The sequence below is a fragment of the Podarcis liolepis genome, assembly GCF_965112155.1.
Source record: "Podarcis liolepis genome assembly, chromosome: 3".
Lineage (NCBI taxonomy): Eukaryota > Metazoa > Chordata > Lepidosauria > Squamata > Lacertidae > Podarcis > Podarcis liolepis.
The window spans coordinates 113,372,816-113,391,019 of NC_139557.1; the positions used below are offsets into that span (position 1 = coordinate 113,372,816).

Sequence of the window (18,204 nt, forward strand, 5' to 3'; positions counted from 1 at the left end):
GTGTTCAGAAAGTGGTGGTGGGGGGTGAGTGTTCAGACCCTTGGGCCCTCACTTGTGGGGTGCCTCAGGGTTCCGTCCTCTCCCCCATGCTTTTTAACATCTATATGAAGCCGCTGGGAGAGATCATCAGGGGGTTTGGGCTTGGTGTTCATCAATATGCAGATGATACACAGCTCTACCTCTCTTTCAAATCAGAACCAGTGAAGGCGGTGAAGGTCCTGTGTGAGTGTCTGGAGGTGGTTGGAGGATGGATGGCGGCTAATGGATTGAAGTTGAATCCTGACAAGACAGAAGTACTGTTCTTGGGGGACAGGGGGCGGGCTGGTGTGGAGGACTCCCTGGTCCTGAATGGGGTAACTGTGCCCCTGAAGGACCAGGTGCGTAGCCTGGGAGTCATTTTGGACTCACAGCTGTCCATGGAGGCACAGGTCAAATCTGTGTCCAGGGCAGCTGTTTACCAGCTCCATCTGGTACGCAGGCTGAGACCCTACCTGCCCGTGGACTGTCTCACCAGAGTGGTGCATGCTCTAGTTATCTCCCGCTTGGACTACTGCAATGCGCTCTACGTGGGGCTACCTTTGAAGGTAACTCGGAAACTACAGCTAATCCAGAATGCAGCAGCTAGACTGGTGACTGGGGGCAGCCGCCGAGACCGCATAACACCAGTCTTGAAAGACCTACATTGGCTCCCAGTACGTTTCCGAGCACAATTCAAAGTGCTGGTGTTGACCTTTAAAGCCCTAAACGGCCTCGGCCCAGTATACCTGAAGGAGCGTCTCCACCCCTATCGTTCTGCCCAGACGCTGAGGTCCAGTGCCGAGGGCCTTCTGGCGGTTCCCTCATTGTGAGAAGCAAAGCTACAGGGAACCAGGCAGAGGGTCTTCTTGGTAGTGGCTCCTGCCCTGTGGAACGCCCTCCCATCAGATGTCAAAACAATAAACAACTACCTGACATTCAGAAGACATCTTAAGGCAGCCCTGTTCAGGGAAGTTTTTAATGTATGATATTTTAGTGTTTTTTTGGTTTCTATGGAAGCCGCCCAGAGTGGCTGGGGAAACCCAGCCAGATGGGCGGGGTACAAATAATAAATTATTATTATTATTATTATTATTATTATTATTATTACACCAGCTTGAGCTCTTTGGGGGAAGGTGGGATGGAAATGCAATAAAAATAAAAATTCTGCCTTGGCCAGACCATACCTGGAATACCGTGTCCAGTTCATAGCTGTCCACCTTTCCCTTTTCTTGTGAGGAGTCCTATTCGGAATAAGGGAATTTCCCTTTAAAAAAGGGAAACGTTGACAGCTATGGTCCAGTTCTGGGCACAACAATTTAAGGGGGATGTTGAGAAGCTTTCACCAATGGGGCCTCCATATTTTTTTTTGTCCAAAATCCCCCCCCCCCATGAGTTGTACTATGGTACCTCGGGTTACAGATGCTTCAGGTTACAGGCACTTCAGGTTACAGACTCCACTAACCCAGAAATAGTACCTCGGGTTAAGAGCTTTGCTTCAGGATGAGAACAGAAATCTTGCGGCGGCAGCAGGAGGCTCCATTAGCTAAAGTGGTGCTTCAGGTTAAGAACGGTTTCAGGTTACGAATGGGGCTCTGGAACTAATTAAGTTCTTAACCCAAGATACCACTGTAATCCCCAAAAAACAACAACCAACAACCAAAAGTTGCAAACCAGGACACGCACTTCCGGGTTTGACGTGTTTGTAATCCAAAGCGTATGCAAACCAAGACGTATGCAAACCAGGGTACCACTGTACAGTCATACCTCGGGTTGAATGCGCTTTGGGTTGAGCGCGTTCGAGTTGTGCTCCGTGGCAACCCGGAAGTAACGGAGCGTGTTACTTCCGGGTTTCGCCGCTTGCGCATGCGCAGACGCTCAAAATGATGTCACGCGCATGTGCAGAAGTGGTGAAAAGCAACGTGCACGTGCGCAGACGTGCTGTTGCTAGTTACGTTTGCTTCTAGATGCGAACGGGGCTCTGGAATGGATCTAGAGGTACCACTGTACTACAAAAACACAGTTAGATATAAAAATGTTACATTAATACAGTACAAAGTTACTAATATACAGAAATCAGTATCACACCCTCTCTCTCAGCCTCCGGTTTCTCAACGTGGCTCCAATCAAGCTCTCAGCTCACCAACAAAAGCCTCACAGCAAGATGAGATCCTGGAAACAGCGGGCGTCTCCCCAGTCTTCCACTCTAGAATTGCTTTTTATGGGCACTTCCTCAGGCTGCCCACAGCTGTGCCCCATGCAGCTGCACACCCAGTTCCAAGGGCAGCAGTGGAGTTTGCCAGGTGGTCCAGAGGGTGGGGCAAGGCTTGGACAGCCACCTGCCAAGGACTCTGCTGTGCAGGGGGTTGGACTAGATGATCATTGGTGTTGCCACCTTTGTTCTGGCAAAATACAGGGCAGGGCAGGGTGTTGTAGGGGTGACCCCCCCCAAAAAAATCTGGTGCTGAAGTGACTTCAAGGCAATCCATATGCCATCCATTTTTATAATGAAATTATTTTAGAATGTTGTATTATTTTATTGTTGTTAGCCACCCTGAGCCATATAATAATATATGGCAGCCTAACAGGATGGCCCACATAAACATGACTTTGTAAATCTGTCTGTGCTAGGCTTTGTTGTTGTTGTTTAGTCGTTTAGTCGTGTCCGACTCTTCATGACCCCATGGACCAGAGCACGCAAGGCACTCCTGTCTTCCACTGCCTCCCGCAGTTTGGTCAAACTCATGCTGGTAGCTTCGAGAACACTGTCCAACCATCTCGTCCTCCGTCGTCCCCTTCTCCTTGTTTCCTCCATCTTTCCCAACATCAGGGTCTTTTTCAGGGAGTCTTCTCTTCTCATGAGGTGGCCAAAGTACTGGAGCCTCAGCTTCAGAATCTGTCCTTCCAGTGAGCACTCAGGGCTGATTTCCTTCAGAATGGAGAGGTTTGATCTTCTTGCAGTCCATGGGACTCTCAAGAGTCTCCTCCAGCACCAGAATTCAAAAGCATCAATTCTTCGGCGATCAGCCTTCTTTATGGTCCAGCTTTCACTTCCATACATCACTACTGGGAAAACCATAGCTTTAACTATACGGACTTTTGTTGGCAAGGACCTTTGTCCCCTTCGTGGATCACTGCCTTGTCGTGGCGAAGGGGCTTGAATAACTCAGAAAAGCTATGAGCTATGCAGTGCAGGGCCACCCAAGATGGACAGGTCATAGTGGAGAGTTTTGACCACATGCGATCCACCTGGAGCAGGAACCGGCAAGCCACTCCTGTATCCCTGCCATGGACAAAGACAACAGGTGCTTGGCTTATCCAGAGCTTAAATGCATGACCTTTCACACAGCCTTTCACATGCCTGAATTTGGAGAGGATCCCTAACTTGGCACAGAGAGGGAGATAGAGATAGAGATAGAGATAGAGATAGAGATAGAGAGATGGGGGGGATTTGTCCCCCTAAATCAGGGAAATAAATTAAAATACTTAACTAACTGACCTACTGCGTCCCAGATAAGTACAGTATTGGCCCGAATATAAGACGCACCCACAAATAAGCCACACCTTTAAAATTCAGGGCGGTAGTTCTGGGAGGTGGATGCACAGTTCTGAATATAAGCACACTTTAACTTTTCACAGTCAGAATTTGGAAAAAAAAGTGTGGCTTATATTCGGGCCAATACGGTAGGTTAGCGACGTTGGTGGTGCTGTGGGTTAAACCACAGAGCCTAGGACTTGCCGATCAGAAGGTCGGCGGTTCGTATCCCCATGAAGGGGTGAGCTCCCGTCGCTCGGTCCCTGCTCCTGCCAACCTAGCAGTTCGAAAGCACATAAAAGTGCAAGTAGATAAATAGGTACCGCTCCGGCGGGAAAGTAAACGGCGTTTCCATGCGCTGCTCTGGTTCGCCAGAAGCGGCTTAGTCATGCTGGCCACGTGACCCAGAAGCTGTACGCTGGCTCCCTCGGCCAATAAAGCGAGATGGGTGCCGCAACCCCAGAGTCGGCCACGACTGGACCTAATGGAGTCCCTTTTCCTTTATGGTAGGTTCTGCCTCCCCCCCCCCCAACCTGGCTATGCCCATGGAGAGACAATATCTGAAACAAAGCTGTAACAATACAGGACGTATTACATTGAAATACGGATCAATTCTGTATTATGAAGGATAGGTGTCAAGCCCTAAATTCTGTAATTTGATGATTCAATTCTAGACGCGGCGCCTGTGGGCCAAGCCCGCGAGGTGGCGCCTGCGAGCCGCGCCTCCCTCTCTGTCGCCCCCCCCCAGCCCCCCCAGCATCGCACGTGGTCCACCACCTCCCAGCTGAAAAGCCTCGCGCCGCCTCACTTTCGCTCTCACTCTCACTCTCGCCCGGCCAACGTGGACCGCGCCGCGGGCGCAGCGCCTGCCCAAGGCGCCGGACCAGTCCCTCGCGTGCCCAATGCGCGCTCTGGGCATCCCGTGGCTCCGAGAGCGGCGCTCGGAGCGTCTGCAGGGAGCCGGTTGCGCGGGCTGAAGCGGGGCGAGGCCCGGCTGCCCGGGACGGAGGAGGAGGAAGAAGAGGAGGAGGAAGAGGATGGCTGCCAGGGACGAGCCTAGTTGAGAAGCGGGCAGCGCCCTTTCCTGAGCTGCAACGGAGGAAGGAGAGGGCGGATCGGTGCCCCCGCGCACGGATTCTCCCGGAGCAACGTGGGGAGGGTCCGGTTCTCTCTCGGATCTGTGCCTCTACCCCGCTTCTCCAGACCCCTGTCTCCAAAGCTGCGTTGCCCAGACTGGGAAGTGGCGCGCAAACCTGCCCTTGGTTCGCATCCTCACGTACAAAAGACCCGCGTGTCGCCTTCCCGCGCTCGCTGCGTCCAGAGAGGGCGCGGGGGCGTGTTTCAGGATCTAACAGAAAGGCGACCTGCACGCAAGGGAAAGTCCTCGAGTCCTGTCCGGGGCGATCTGGCAAAGAGACTCGGATCGTGCCACTCCCGGATCCTTGTTTCCGAGGGAGGTCTCGCGCCGGAGCCGATGCGGAGCAAGCCCTGAGTTTCGCGGCGCAGAAGGAAGCGAGGAGACACCCTCTCTGCGCCTCCTTTGGGAAAACAGGCTGGGAGGCGCTGGGTGAGCGACCCTTCTCCGCCCGACGGCGCCAAGGATCCTTTGGGGCGGCTCCACTTTGTTTGCAAAGAGCCGGACTTGGGAGGGGCGCGTGGACTCGCCCCACTCGTGATCGCGCCGCGTGGCTCGCAAGTTCGTAGGCGCGGGGGGCACTGTGAAACTCCTTAGCGCGCACGGGTATATATATGTGTGTGTGTATGTATTTTCCTGTTGAATTTGGAAGATCCACTACACTCTGAGGCTGAAGCTGTGCGGGAACACCCCAGCTCCTTGTTACAACCCCCCCCCCCCCAGGCACACACACAACAAAGATTTTGCTGTTTTACGGCTCCCTCCGCCCGGGTACTGTTCTAAGCGCAGACTCAACAACCGAATCGGAGGACTGAAGATTCCTTATCTTCTCTCTGTCTCTCCCCCCCTCTAAAATAATTTGCAAGGATGTCTTTTTACCGCCGAGGGAGCGCCTCCTTCCTTCTGAACAAGCCACAATAGCTTGGGGGAAAGCACCCCCCTTCACTTTGTCTTTACTGCATTCCGAAGTCACTCCGATTTCTCGGAGAGGGACAGTCCCGACTGACTTTAAGGCGTTGTTTTCGAGATCTGGGGCTTGAGGGTCTTGGTGGAATACGGAGTGTAAGGACATTCCCCCCCCTCCCCATCCTAGGCAGGCGATCCCGGAGCCACTTGGGCCGCCGGCACCATGTCTAAGGTGGCGACTCCGTCCGGATCCGCACCTGGAGCTGGGGCGTCGGCGTCGTCGGCGCCCGGCTCGGAAAGTTGCGCGGCGGGTGTGGCCGAAGACCTCTCCAAGGTGTCGGACGAGGAGCTGCTGAAGTGGACCAAAGAGGAGCTGATCCGGAGCCTGCGCAAGGCGGAGTCGGAGAAAATGAGCGCCATGCTGGACCACAGCAATCTCATCCGCGAGGTCAACCGGCGCCTGCAGCTTCACCTGGGCGAGATCCGGGGACTCAAGGTACACACCTGGGAGAGAGGGGATGGAGAGGGCAGGCCAGGGAGGGAGTAGTCTAATTTCTGCCGGGTGTCAGAGAGGCAGGGTGTTTCTGGCTTCCCAGCTCTAGGAATCACAGCTGGTTGGCCACTGGGAGAATATCCTGGATGCAGTTCCCTCCAAGAATTTTTAAAAACGTAGGAGCTAGCCGACCTGACTTGGAAAAGTCCGTGACCAGAAGGAGGAGGATTATCAGGAAGAACGGATGAAATCTAAAGAATATTTAGTTAAATATGTTGAGTTAAATTAACTGGAAAAGCTTGCAAATACCAGATAGGCCTAGGATTTAAATATGTAATGGGATGAATTAATATGTTTAATGCTGAATTGGAAAGAAAGAAAGATGTTAAGTGATGAAGTTAAATTTATAAGAATATTGGTTTTGGAAAACCGTTAAAATGATATACAATGAAATTCAACCAGGGGAATGCGAGGAAGTCACTTAACAGTGTTACTAAGTTTGGTTTCAATACGGTTGAGATTCATGTTTGTTTGTTTATTTGTTTGTTTAGTTATTGATTTTTTGGAAAATCAATAAAAATTTTCGGGAAAAAAAGAATTTTTAAAAATGTCTTTAGGTGGAGAATCCAAATGGCATCCATCTCTCTCACTTGCTTCCCACTGGGAAGTTCTTCTCCTGAATTACTGAACAGCTGCTGGGAGACTTTCCACCCGGGAGATTCATCTGTCTCCCATTCTGTCGTCTCCAAAATCTGCCAGCTGAGATTGGTTCGCCTCATGGTAGTGTCGCCTTTGCCTCTTTGCCATGAAAACAATGTTTCCATAGTCTTAGATGCCAGCCGTCCCTCTCCAAAAAGAAACAAACAGTTATTGCTTTGATTGCTAGGACTCACAGAATCGTAGCATTGGAAGGGACCCAAGGGTCATCTAGTCCAACCCCGTGCAATTCAGGAATGCTGCCCACAAGCTGTCCGTGGGTGGGTTTGAACCTTCTGGTTAAGAGCCAGGCACGCTGACCCATTGCGCCACAGAGGTACCTCAGTCCCAGAGCATGTGGAGTAAGCTTAATGTGTGACCTTTGAGCATGTGCAGAGTGCAGTCAGCACTGAGTGATGGGTTAGGGACAGCTTAAGGTCACCCAAGTGAGGTTCGTGGCTGAAGTAGGGATTTGAACGCTGGTCACCTAGGTCCTAATCCATGACTCTAACCACTACGCAACACTGCCTCCCAATGCATGTTGGAGAATGTCCCTTGGAGAATGTTCAAAGGTCAGGAGGTGATGGTCAAATAGACCTAATGGACGCCTCATTTCTTCTTCCCCTTCCCCCACCCCAAAGGTGCCATTTCCTCCAGCCATTGTGGAAGAGGCAACTTCCTGGCCATCTTCTGGCCTTCAAAAACTGATTTTGGCATATCCCCTGTAAATGTGTTGCACATAGATTATGATTTTGGGGCATTATGAGTAGACTTGGGAGCTGCCTCCATTTAACAGATCCTTGCCCCCCACCTGGAAAGTCTTATCAGATGTTCAGTTGGTTCCTGGTTAAATTGGAAAGAGACTCTGTGAGTAGAATCGTGTGTGTGTGTGTGTGTGTGTGTGTGCTCTGAGTCTTTTGATATTGTTGCTTCATGGTTCGGACCCACAGCCTTGAGCCCCTGGGAGAATAAGGAGAGCCCTGCTGGCTCAGACTGGAGGTTATAGATCAGGCTTCCTCAACCTTGGCCCTCCAGATGTTTTGAGGAAGAATGGACAAAATTTAATAACTATTTAGTTAAATTTGTTAAGTTAAACTAATTGGAAATAGCTTGCAGGAAACAGATTGGCTTAGGAATTTGTATAAGTTACGTGATGTTTAATATGTTTAATTTTGAATTGAAAAGATATAAGGATGTTAAATGATTAAGTTAAGTTTATAAGAACTTGGAAAACCATTAAAAGGATATGCATTGAAATTCAACCAAGGGGAAGCGAGGAAGTCGCTTAACAATGTTAATAAGTGTAATTTTAATAAGGTTATGATTTATGTTTGTGTGTGTGTTTGTTTGTTTATTTATAATTGTGTGAAAATCAATTTAAAAAATTGAAAAAAGAGAGAGACTACAATTCCCATCATCCCTGACCACTGGTCCTGCTAGCTAGGGATCATGGGAGTTGTAGGCCAAAAACACATGGAGGGCAGAGGTTGAGGAAGCCTGTTATAGATAATAGAATCCTAAAGTTGGAAGAATCCTGGGGGGTCATCTAGTCCAACCCCTGCAATGCGGGAATATTCAGCTGTCCCATATCAGAATCGAACCTGCAACCTTGGCGTTAATAGCAGCACGCTCTAAATGAGCTATCCAGGTCCATTTTCTCCTGCATCCTGTTTCTGACAACAGCCAACCAAATGTCTCTGGGCAACCAGAAGGCAGGGCATGAAGGCAGTAGCCCTGTTCTGGCATTGCTCCCCAGCAAATCAATGTTTGGTGGTATAATGCCTGGAGGCTCTGTTGAGCTGTCCTATGCACCAGGGACAAACTACAAACTCATTTTCAGAGTGCTTATCCCTTCCTAGCCAAATCAGCATTATCCATGCACAAGAGAGAGGGGTTGGCAGGCCTGGGGTGACCCCAGGGTTTGCAGAATTGCCCCCCTAAAAAAACTGGGGGGGGGGGGAAGAATCTGTTTTAGAAACCGCCTCATTGGACTGAGTATGCCCACTGAATGCTGAGCATCTGAATGCTCAGATAGGAAGTGGAATGGAGTATCTTGCAAAAGGGCATGGCTGGCTGCTTGGAGCACTGAACGGGAGTATTCCACGCTGCACCATTTTGTTGCAGGTCCCATTTGTCACGACTAACCATTACTTTTTTGCCAGAGCAAGGGCATTACAGTGGTACCTCGGGTTACATAGGCTTCAGGTTACATGCGCTTCAGGTTACAAACTCCGCTAACCCAGAAATAGTACCTCGGGTTAAGAACTTTGCTTCAGGATGAGAACAGAAATCGTGCTCCGGCGGCGTGGCAGCAGCGGGAGGCCCCATTAGCTAAAGTGGTGCTTCAGGTTAAGAACAGTTTCAGGTTAAGTACGGACCTTCGGAATGAATTAAGTACTTAACCTGAGGTACCACTGTACTATTAGGAACTTTTTTTCCATCTGGGGAAAAAATCCACTTTGGAATCCATTATCGGAATCCTTAATGCACAGTGGATTTTTTGCAGGAGATGATGTCTGAGTAGGAGAGTGGACCTTGTGTCTGCTTAAGGAGCTTCTGCCTGCAAGAATTTCTCCACCATAGAATTTGCATTGCCACCTGATCTTCTTTTTTCATAATTGAAACGTGTGTCCTCCTTTGCCTATTCCACCCTGGAGGAAAGATGCTCTGTCGGAATCGGGTGTTCGTTGGCTGGCACAGGGGAGGTGGGAGTATGAGGGGCACTTGGCAAGACTGATAATAGACGGCTGAAAAATATTGGTGCCAAACCAGGGAAATCTGTGGCAACTGGGAATATGCCACTCCTGAGATGTTGCTCTGGCTTTGTTTATTATTTACCACCCTGCTCTTCCTCTAAGAAACTTCTCTGTCTGCCTCTTGCATCAGTCTCTGACATTTCCGATCCAAAAAATGTATGGAGGGGGGGGAAAACCTCCTAGCCTGGCATTCTGAAGAGCCAACGGCCTGAGTCTGTATAGAGCATCTTTCTACTTTTACGTGGTCCAGGTTAGATGCATGGGACTAGACCTGCTTAGCCCCAGCAGCTGAAATGAGGCAGAGCAGTGTAGTGGTTCGATTCAGGTGTCAGACAAAGCTGGGAACCCCAGATTTGAATCCCGCTTCAGCTGTGAAGCTCATGGGGTTAACGTGGGCCAGTCATTTTCTGGGTTGTTGTGAGGCTAAAGGAGGGGATTTTGTGTGTGTGTGGAGAACTATACGATGTCTTGATCTTTTGGGGGAAAGGGTTGAATTGAATTTTATTATTACAGTCACAGACCAGTTCTGGCTCACTTTCAATATCAGTACGTAAAATCATAAAACACAACAGGAATACGTTGAATTGCAATTGGGTATAGCAGAGACAATTCAGATACAGCGGCAGTTAAAAATATATATTAAATCTTGATCACTAAAATATAACCTAAAATTGTCATTTAAAACCTTAATCATTTTGGTAGTACAGCTTGTTCCCTAAGTTTTATGGCAGTCGCACAGAATTTGGCCACCCTTAGCGTGATCTCTAGATCCTTGGCCTCTACCAGGAGTTTTAGATATTGAAGTTTGGACCCATTTGGAGGGGGGAAAGGATTAATAAACGTGATGGTGATGACGACGACAACAAGTACCTCTTATTTCTGCGCTGTTTGAGCAACATCCACCCCTCCCTGTGGTCCTCTGCAGTTTATGGTCCCCCAATACTTCCTTTCCATCCTATGGTGTTTAAGTCATGATTGAGTGGAGATAGCTCAGTCGGTAGAGCATAAGACCCTTAATCTCATGGTTGTGGGTTTGAGCCCTACTTTGGGCAAACGATTCCTGTATTGCAGAGGGTTGGACTAGATGACCCTCTGGGTCCCTTCCAACTCTACAATTCTACGATTGCCCTTAAAAGGTCAAGGGAGCCCTGACCATTAGGTCCAGTCGTGGCCGACTCTGGGGTTGCGGCACTCATCTCGCTTTATTGGCCAAGGGAGCCAGCGTACAGCTTCTGGGTCATGTGGCCAGCATGACTAAGCCGCTTCTGGCAAACCAGAGCAGCACACAGAAACGCCGTTTACCTTCCTGCTGGGAAGCACTTTGATGTGCTTTTGAATTGCTAGGTTGGCAGGAGCAGGGACCGAACAACGGGAGCTCACTCCGTTGCGGGGATTTGAACCGCCGACCTTCTGATCGGCAAGTCCTAGGCTCTGTGGTTTAACCCACAGCGCCACAATTGCCCTTACATCCCACCTTTTCCTCCAGGAAGATCCAAGGTGCCGTACATGGTTTTCTCCCATCTCATTTAAATGCCACGACATCCCTGCGAGGTAGGTTCGCCTGAGAGGCAGTGCCTGTCCCAAGGTCACGCAGTGAGCTTCATGGCTGAGTGGGGATTCGAACCCTGCTCTTAACAGCAGCTGCGTGAATCCAGGAAAGGAACTGTGGTCCGCAAAGAGACAGCTTCTCCCCATTTAAATAGTTCCTCCTCAGGGTCAGGGGTTTGAGCCCCACGTTGGGCAAAAGATTCCTGCTTTGCAGGGGGTTGGTCCCTCCCAGCTCTCCATCTCTTTGATTCCCATGTTGGTGGTTGTGAAAGAGACACCTACACACCACCAGCTTTTTGTAAAGCTCCCCTGTGTGATCACCTAGAGAGAATTCTTGTGCGTTCTAGGCGATCAGGAGAGCACACGCCCAACTTGGATGTGTAGACTTTAAGACATGGGTAGGCAAACTAAGGCCCGGGGGCCAGATCCGGCCCAATTGCCTTCTAAATCCGGCCCTCGGACGGTCCAGGAATCAGTGTGTTTTTACATGAGTAGAATGTGTCCTTTTATTTAAAATGCATCTCTGGGTTATTTGTGGGGCATAGGAATTTGTTCATCCCCCCCCAAAAAAATATAGTCCGCCCCCCCCCACATGGTCTGAGGGACAGTGGACTGGCCCCCTGCTGAAAAAGTTTGCTGACCCCTGCTTTAAGAAGACTTTGCAAAAAGAAAAGAAAAAGTTTGCTGCTTGCCTCATTGGCTTTTTGTTGTTGTTGTTTAGTCGTTTAGTCGTGTCCGACTCTTCGTGACCCCATGGACCAGAGCACACCAGGCACTCCTGTCTTCCATTGCCTTCTGCAGTTTGGTCAAACTCATGCTGGTAGCTTCGAGAACACTGTCCCACCATCTCGTCCTCTGTCGTCCCCTTCTCCTTGTGCCCTCCATCTTTCCCAACATCAGGGTCTTTTCCAGGAAGTCTTCTCTTCTCATGAGGTGGCCAAAGTATTGGAGCCTTAGCTTCAGGATCTATTCTTCCAGTGAGCACTCAGGGCTGATTTCCTTCAGAATGGATAGGTTTGATCTTCTTGCAGTCCATGGGACTCTCAAGAGTCTCCTCCAGCACAATAATTCAAAAGCATCAATTCTTCAGCGATCAGCCTTCTTTATGGTCCAGCTCTCACTTCCATACATCACTACTGGGAAAATTATAGCTTTCACTATACGGACCTTTGTTGGCAAGGTGATGTCTCTGCTCTTTAAGATGCTGTCTAGGTTTGTCATTGCTTTTCTCCCATTGGCTTTTAGCGTGCCACAACTCATATCCTTTAACGGGCTTTTACAAGATATTTTGTCCTGATCTCCCTGCTATAGCCCTCTGATGCAGTTCCAGTGGTTCTCCTTCCTTGTTGCTTCTTGCCTAGTCCGATCCAGCTTCACACCACATCTGTTTATACTAGTTCCTTCTGGTGGGTTGTGCATGTGCGGCAAAAGAAAGGAAGAAAAGTCATCTTGATTGCTTTGCAAATGGTTAGTGGATTGCTGAGTTAATGGGCCGTACGGATTATTATGTGAGCTGTACCCTAATGCAGTCCCCTCTTGTCAAGAGAGGCAGAGGCGAAGAAACTATGGAAAGGAAGGTGGAAAAAATATATCTTCAGCCTCCTCCCTCCCCCCAAAAGCTCTTTCCGGGTGGTTATATTTAGTGACATCCCCGGCTGACTATTGATCCAGCCGGCGGAGGAGGAATATAAAACTTTGAAATCATGCACTCAATTGACCTGGTGACAAGCAGGGCAGCTGGGAAGAGGAAGGGCGAACAAGGAACGGCTGCCGAACTTTGTACTTGGGTCACTTCAGGAGACCTAGGAAGGTGCCTTATACCAAGTCAAGTGAATGGCCCATCTGAGCTCAAGACTGCTTACACTGGCCGGCAGCAGCTCTCCAGAGTTTCAGGACTAGGGGGACCTTCCTAGTCCTTTCTGGAGATACCCTAATATTGATCCTGGGATGCTCTGCATGCAAGATGCTCTGTAGGCTATTTTTTTCACCTGCAAAGGGGGAAATATGGGGAATCTCTTGGAGTGAAAAAAGGAGCTTGCGGAAGGCAGTTTTGAACGGGAAAATTTCCGAAGGGTTAAGTAGTCCATCTTCTGGATCACAGCAGGGGAGGAAAATGTTACATTCCCCCCTCCACACCGGCTATGATCCTGATAATTCTCTCCCCTTACAATGATCCTGGTAATTATTAACCCCTTGATGTGCTCCTGGGGACGCGGGTGGCACTGTGGGGTAAACCACAGAGCCTAGGACTTGCCAATCAGAAGGTCGGTGGTTCGAATCCCCACGACGGGGTGAGCTCCTGTTGCTCGGTCCCTGCTCCTGCCAACCTAGCAGTTCGAAAGCATATCAAAGTGCAAGTAGATAAATACCGCTCTGGCGGGAAGGTAAACGGCGTTTCCATGCGCTGCTCTGGTTCTCCAGAAGTGGCTTAGTCATGCTGACCACATGACCCGGAAGCTGTACGCCGGCTCCCTCGGCCAATAAAGCGAGATGAGCGCCGCAACCCCAGAGTCGGCCACGACTGGACCTCACGGTCAGGGGTCCCTTTACCTTTACCTGATGTGCTCCTGATTTTTATTAGCTTCCCTCCTGTTGATGCCATTTTAAAAGACCTTCACACGAAAGGCTAAGGCAGTGGTCAGCATTTTTTTTAGCCGCAGGCATATTTTTAAAATAATTTTTGTATTAATTTTCAACATACAGTGGTACCTCGGGTTACATACGCTTCAGGTTACATACGCTTCAGGTTACAGACTCTGCTAACCCAGAAATAGTACCTTGGGTTAAGAACTTTGCTTCAGGATAAGAACAGAAATCGTGCGGCGGCAGCGGGAGGCACCATTAGCTAAAGTGGTGCTTCAGGTTAAGAACAGTTTCATGTTAAGAACGGACCTCCGGAACGAATTAAGTACTTAACCTGAGATACCACTGTATCATTTTCAACAATAATTAAACATACTTTAACTTCTTATACAATTTTTTCTGAGTTGCATCAATCACATCTGAAAATTTTCCAATCTAATTACTTAATTTACATTTCTTATTTTTACTATTACATTTAAATCTCATATCTAATATCTCTCTTCTTTGCAATATTTCATATATTTCTCCTTACAAAACTTCTTGTAGTCCTACTAGCGTAATTTGTCGATTACAATTGCTCTTCAAATAGTTCGTATATTTCTTCCAATCTTCCGTAAATTTCTGGTCCCACAGGTTTCAAATCCTTCCTGTCATTTTATCCAATTCTGCGTAGTCCATTAATTTTATCTGCCATTCTTCTTTCTTCGGTATTTCTTCTTGCTTCCGTTTCCGAGCCAACAATACTCTTACCACTGTGGCCTAAGGCATATTTAACACCACTAACACCAAGGTTCAGTACCCGTATTGGACAACTGCATATTCCTCTATTGCAGGAGATTGGAGTAGATGAACCTCAGAGTCCCTTTGAAGGAATGGGTTTCTGTGCAGTCAGTTTAAAACTGACTTGAACCCCGCCCCCCTCTGCATTGCTCCCGGACGGGAGGGAAGGAAGTCAAATGACACCAAGGGTTGGTTCCAAGAAACAGTTTATTCTGCTCTCCGGATAGCAGAAGGCACTTGCATGGTCAGTCCACAGCAAGTCCAAAGAAATGAGAAATTTCATGCAGTATATACATCCTCCAGGCACCCTCTTCCCCCTTCCCCAGAAATCCAACCACGTCAGCCTATGTACGCAGGTTGACATCACATATGTTCCTGCTCTGGTATTCTTAAGCATAAAAGGGTATTCCTTCCTGTACTTCTGACCATAAAAGGATCTTCCTGTTTCTACTCTTACCTTGGAGCAAGAGGTCATCATCTCCGAGAACACACTCTGGCGCTGTTCCCAGACTGGGTCTGTGCGTTTTTGTGGTCAGGACGTAAGATAAGGCACAGACGTGTCTTCTCTGTTCTACTGGTACAGTCAAGGCTTTGCTTGCCGTCACAAACTGATAAAGGAGAGGGCTCTGAGCATTTGTTTATACATCTGAGCCTTTTGGCTCAAGAGCTCAAGTTTATGCATTTTAGAAATGCTAAGAAGAAAAGGGGGGGGGGTTCAAGTCAGTTTTAAACTGACTGCACAGAAACCCATTCCTTCACATTCTGTGATTCTGCTTTTGCCGCAAGTCTTGGCCACACTGCTGTGCAGACAGGAACTGTATTCTAACCCCACTTTCCTGGGTGTAAACTTAATAGGGATTAGAGATGAGAGCTAATTTTGTGCTGAAAGTCATGCTCCCAGCTCCCTGTAGTCCACTGATTTCAATAGATCTACTTTTGAGTATAACTTGGTGGGATACTAAGAAGTTAAGCCAGGCTTTCTTGTACAGTAGTTTGCAAATTCTGCTTGGTTTTTCCCCTCCTCACTGGAGTCTTGAAAAGTTTTGATAGAAGTGGGGGGAAAGAGGGATTAGCCTCAATTCCTACCTCTGGCTCTCCTGATATTGTTCTTTCTCCTAGAGAAAAAAGGTAGGTAGCATAAGATTTATTTAACTCTGTAGCTGGAAGACAGGCTAAATCTGTTCCTCTACCCATTTTACAAGGAAGATAGAAAAGCTTCATAGATTTTTCTTCCTAAGGGTGGACTGTTGAGTTAAGCTCACGTTTTATCACCCACTGATTATTCTTCCTGGAATTCTTTCTACAAAAGGATAGTCACTGGTATTTTTTTTATAAACCTTGACTGTACTGAGTTTGTGTTTGCCTGAAATATATTTCTGCAATAAAGGCCAGTGGTCTGCAACTTGAGAGGAACCATAAAGATGGACTATCCTGACTTTTTTGTTTGTTTCAAAGATGCAGTAGAACTTCCTCTGGAGTGATTCTCACACAGGGGCAGCCCATTTTGCACTTTCAAGTGGCAAAACATCATTTGCAACAACCCTCTAAACATGACGAGGTTTTAAAAGAGTTTTAAATTTAATTTTCGGTGGTTGATTGCAGTTTGTACAAATCAAGATGTACCATATTTTTCCGTGTATAAGATGCTCCCATGCATAAGACGACCCCTATTTTTTTTTAACCCCAAAATTAAGAAATTAAGCTGTTTAGCTTTTTGGGGAGTTGGGGTGGGGGGCTCTGTTTCTCCTCCCGCTTTGCTGAAGGGGCGCTGTGCAGCTTTCCCTCTCTGTGCAGCGCCTCAGAGAGTCAGTGTGGTGTAGTGGTTAAGAGCGGTAGTTTCGTAATCTGGTGAACTGGGTTCGCATCTCCGCTCCTCCACATGCAGCTGCTGGGTGACCTTGGGCTAGTCACACTTCTCTGAAGTCTCTCAGCCCCACTCACCTCACAGAGTGTTTGTTGTGGGGGAGGAAGGGAAAGGAGAATGTTAGCAGCTTTGAGACTCCTGAGGGTGGTGATAAAGCGGGATATCAAATCCAAACTCTTCTTCTTCTTCTTCTCTCCAGCGAAGTGAAGTCAGAACAGCAAGAGGGATCGCTGCACACCGATCCCTCTCGCTCTCCTGGCTTCAGGGATAGCTGTGCAGCCTGCATTTGCTCCATAAGACGCACATACATTTCCCCTTACTTTTTAGGAGGGGAAAAGTGCGTCTTATAGAGAGAAAAATACGGTACTTACAGATATCAAGGAAATAAACAACTATCTGACTTTCAGAAGACATCTAAAAGTCTTCTTGGGAAATGTCTAATGATAAAACAAATGTCTCATGTTTTACCATTTTCTATGTGTTGTAAGCTGCCCAGAGTAGCTGGGGAAACCCAGCTAGATGGGCGGGTAATAAATATTATTATAAATATGATGGTGATGGTGATGATGAAGGTGCATCTGTATCAGCACGGCTGGATGCCTTCATCTGCCCCAGTTGCAACTAAACATGTCTCTCCTGTATCAAGTCTCTACAGCCACAGCAGGGCTGTAATTCTCCAACCGTTTGACTTCACCCCTGAAGGCACACTCTTCTACTGTCTCCGGAGACAGATGGATGCCAACAGCAGCAACAGTTCAGGGTGTTGGACTAGATGATCCTTGGGGTCACTTCCATCTCTATGATTCTGTGTTGGGGGGAATGGCAGGTGGAAAAGCTTGTAATATTCCTCTGTGTTTAGCTTCAGCTTGTTTCCCGTGAGACACGGCTGCTGATCAGACGAGAGTCTTCCCCTTGCTAACCTATTGTTTTCTCTCTCTGCTTCTCTCTCTCTTTTGAAGGACATCAACCAGAAACTTCAGGAGGACAACCAGGAGCTGCGAGACCTTTGCTGCTTCTTGGACGATGACCGGCAGAAAGGCAAGAAGGTTTCCCGCGAGTGGCAGAGGCTCGGCCGGTACAGCGCGGGTGTCATGCACAAGGAGGTGTCCCTGTATCTTCAGAAGCTGAAGGAGCTGGAAGTTCGGCAGGAGGAGGTGGTGAAGGAGAACCTGGAGCTGAAGGAGCTCTGCGTCCTGCTGGACGAGGAGAAGGGCGGTGTTGCTGGTTGCCGAAACTCAATCGACAGCCAAGCCAGCCTCTGCCAGCTCAATGCCACGAGCGCCTTCATCAGGGACGTCGGAGACGGCAGCAGCACCTCCAGCACGGGCAGCACGGACAGCCCTGACCACCACAAGCACCACCCGAACTCGAGTCCCGAGCACCTCCAGAAGGCGAGGAGCGAGGGGAGTCCCGAGCATCAGAAACACCGCAGCGCCAGCCCCGAACACCTCCACAAACCCCGCGGCTCCGGCAGCCCCGATCACCAGAAGCACCTGAAAGGACCCAGCCCGGAGCATCACAAGACTCTCGGAAAGGGGTCCGTGGAGCAGCAGAAGCACAGCTGCAGCAGTCCAGAAACGCTGTCGAAGCACTTGTTGAGTGGCAGCCCCGAACACTTTCAGAAACACAGGCCCGGCAGCAGCCCGGAACACCAGAAGCACAGCGCTGGCGGAGGCAGCCCCGAACTTCTCCACAAACACGCTCTGAGCGGGAGCTCTGAGCACCTCCCGAAAGCGAGGGGGACCAGCCCCGAACATCTCAAGCAGCACTATGGCGGAAGCCCGGACCACCACAAGCACTTGGGGGGCAGCAGCAGCAGAGAAGGCACCTTAAGGAGGCCAGTGACGGATGACCTCTCTCCCCATCACCGAGGCCTCTACAATGGGATGAACG

The 18,204-nt window shown here is 49.0% G+C and overlaps 1 protein-coding gene across 6 annotated transcripts in view; it reads left to right on the forward strand.

Annotated features, from left to right (window-relative positions):
- Positions 1-4,379: 4,379 nt before the first annotated feature.
- The window catches only part of CCDC85A (coiled-coil domain containing 85A), a 149,355-nt gene continuing 135,530 nt past the window's right edge, over positions 4,380-18,204 (forward strand). For 2 of the 6 annotated variants that reach the window (XR_014523564.1, XM_083494590.1), the window contains exons 1-2: positions 4,414-6,087; positions 17,271-18,204. Coding sequence is in view for 5 of the 6 variants with exons in the window: in XM_083494590.1 (XP_083350716.1) it covers positions 5,815-6,087; positions 17,271-18,204 (1,207 nt within the window). In the remaining variant the exon portion in view is untranslated. Of the gene's footprint in view, positions 6,088-17,270 lie in introns of all 6 variants that reach the window. The other 4 variants (XM_083494592.1, XM_083494593.1, XM_083494594.1 and 1 more) reach the window with 4 other exon arrangements.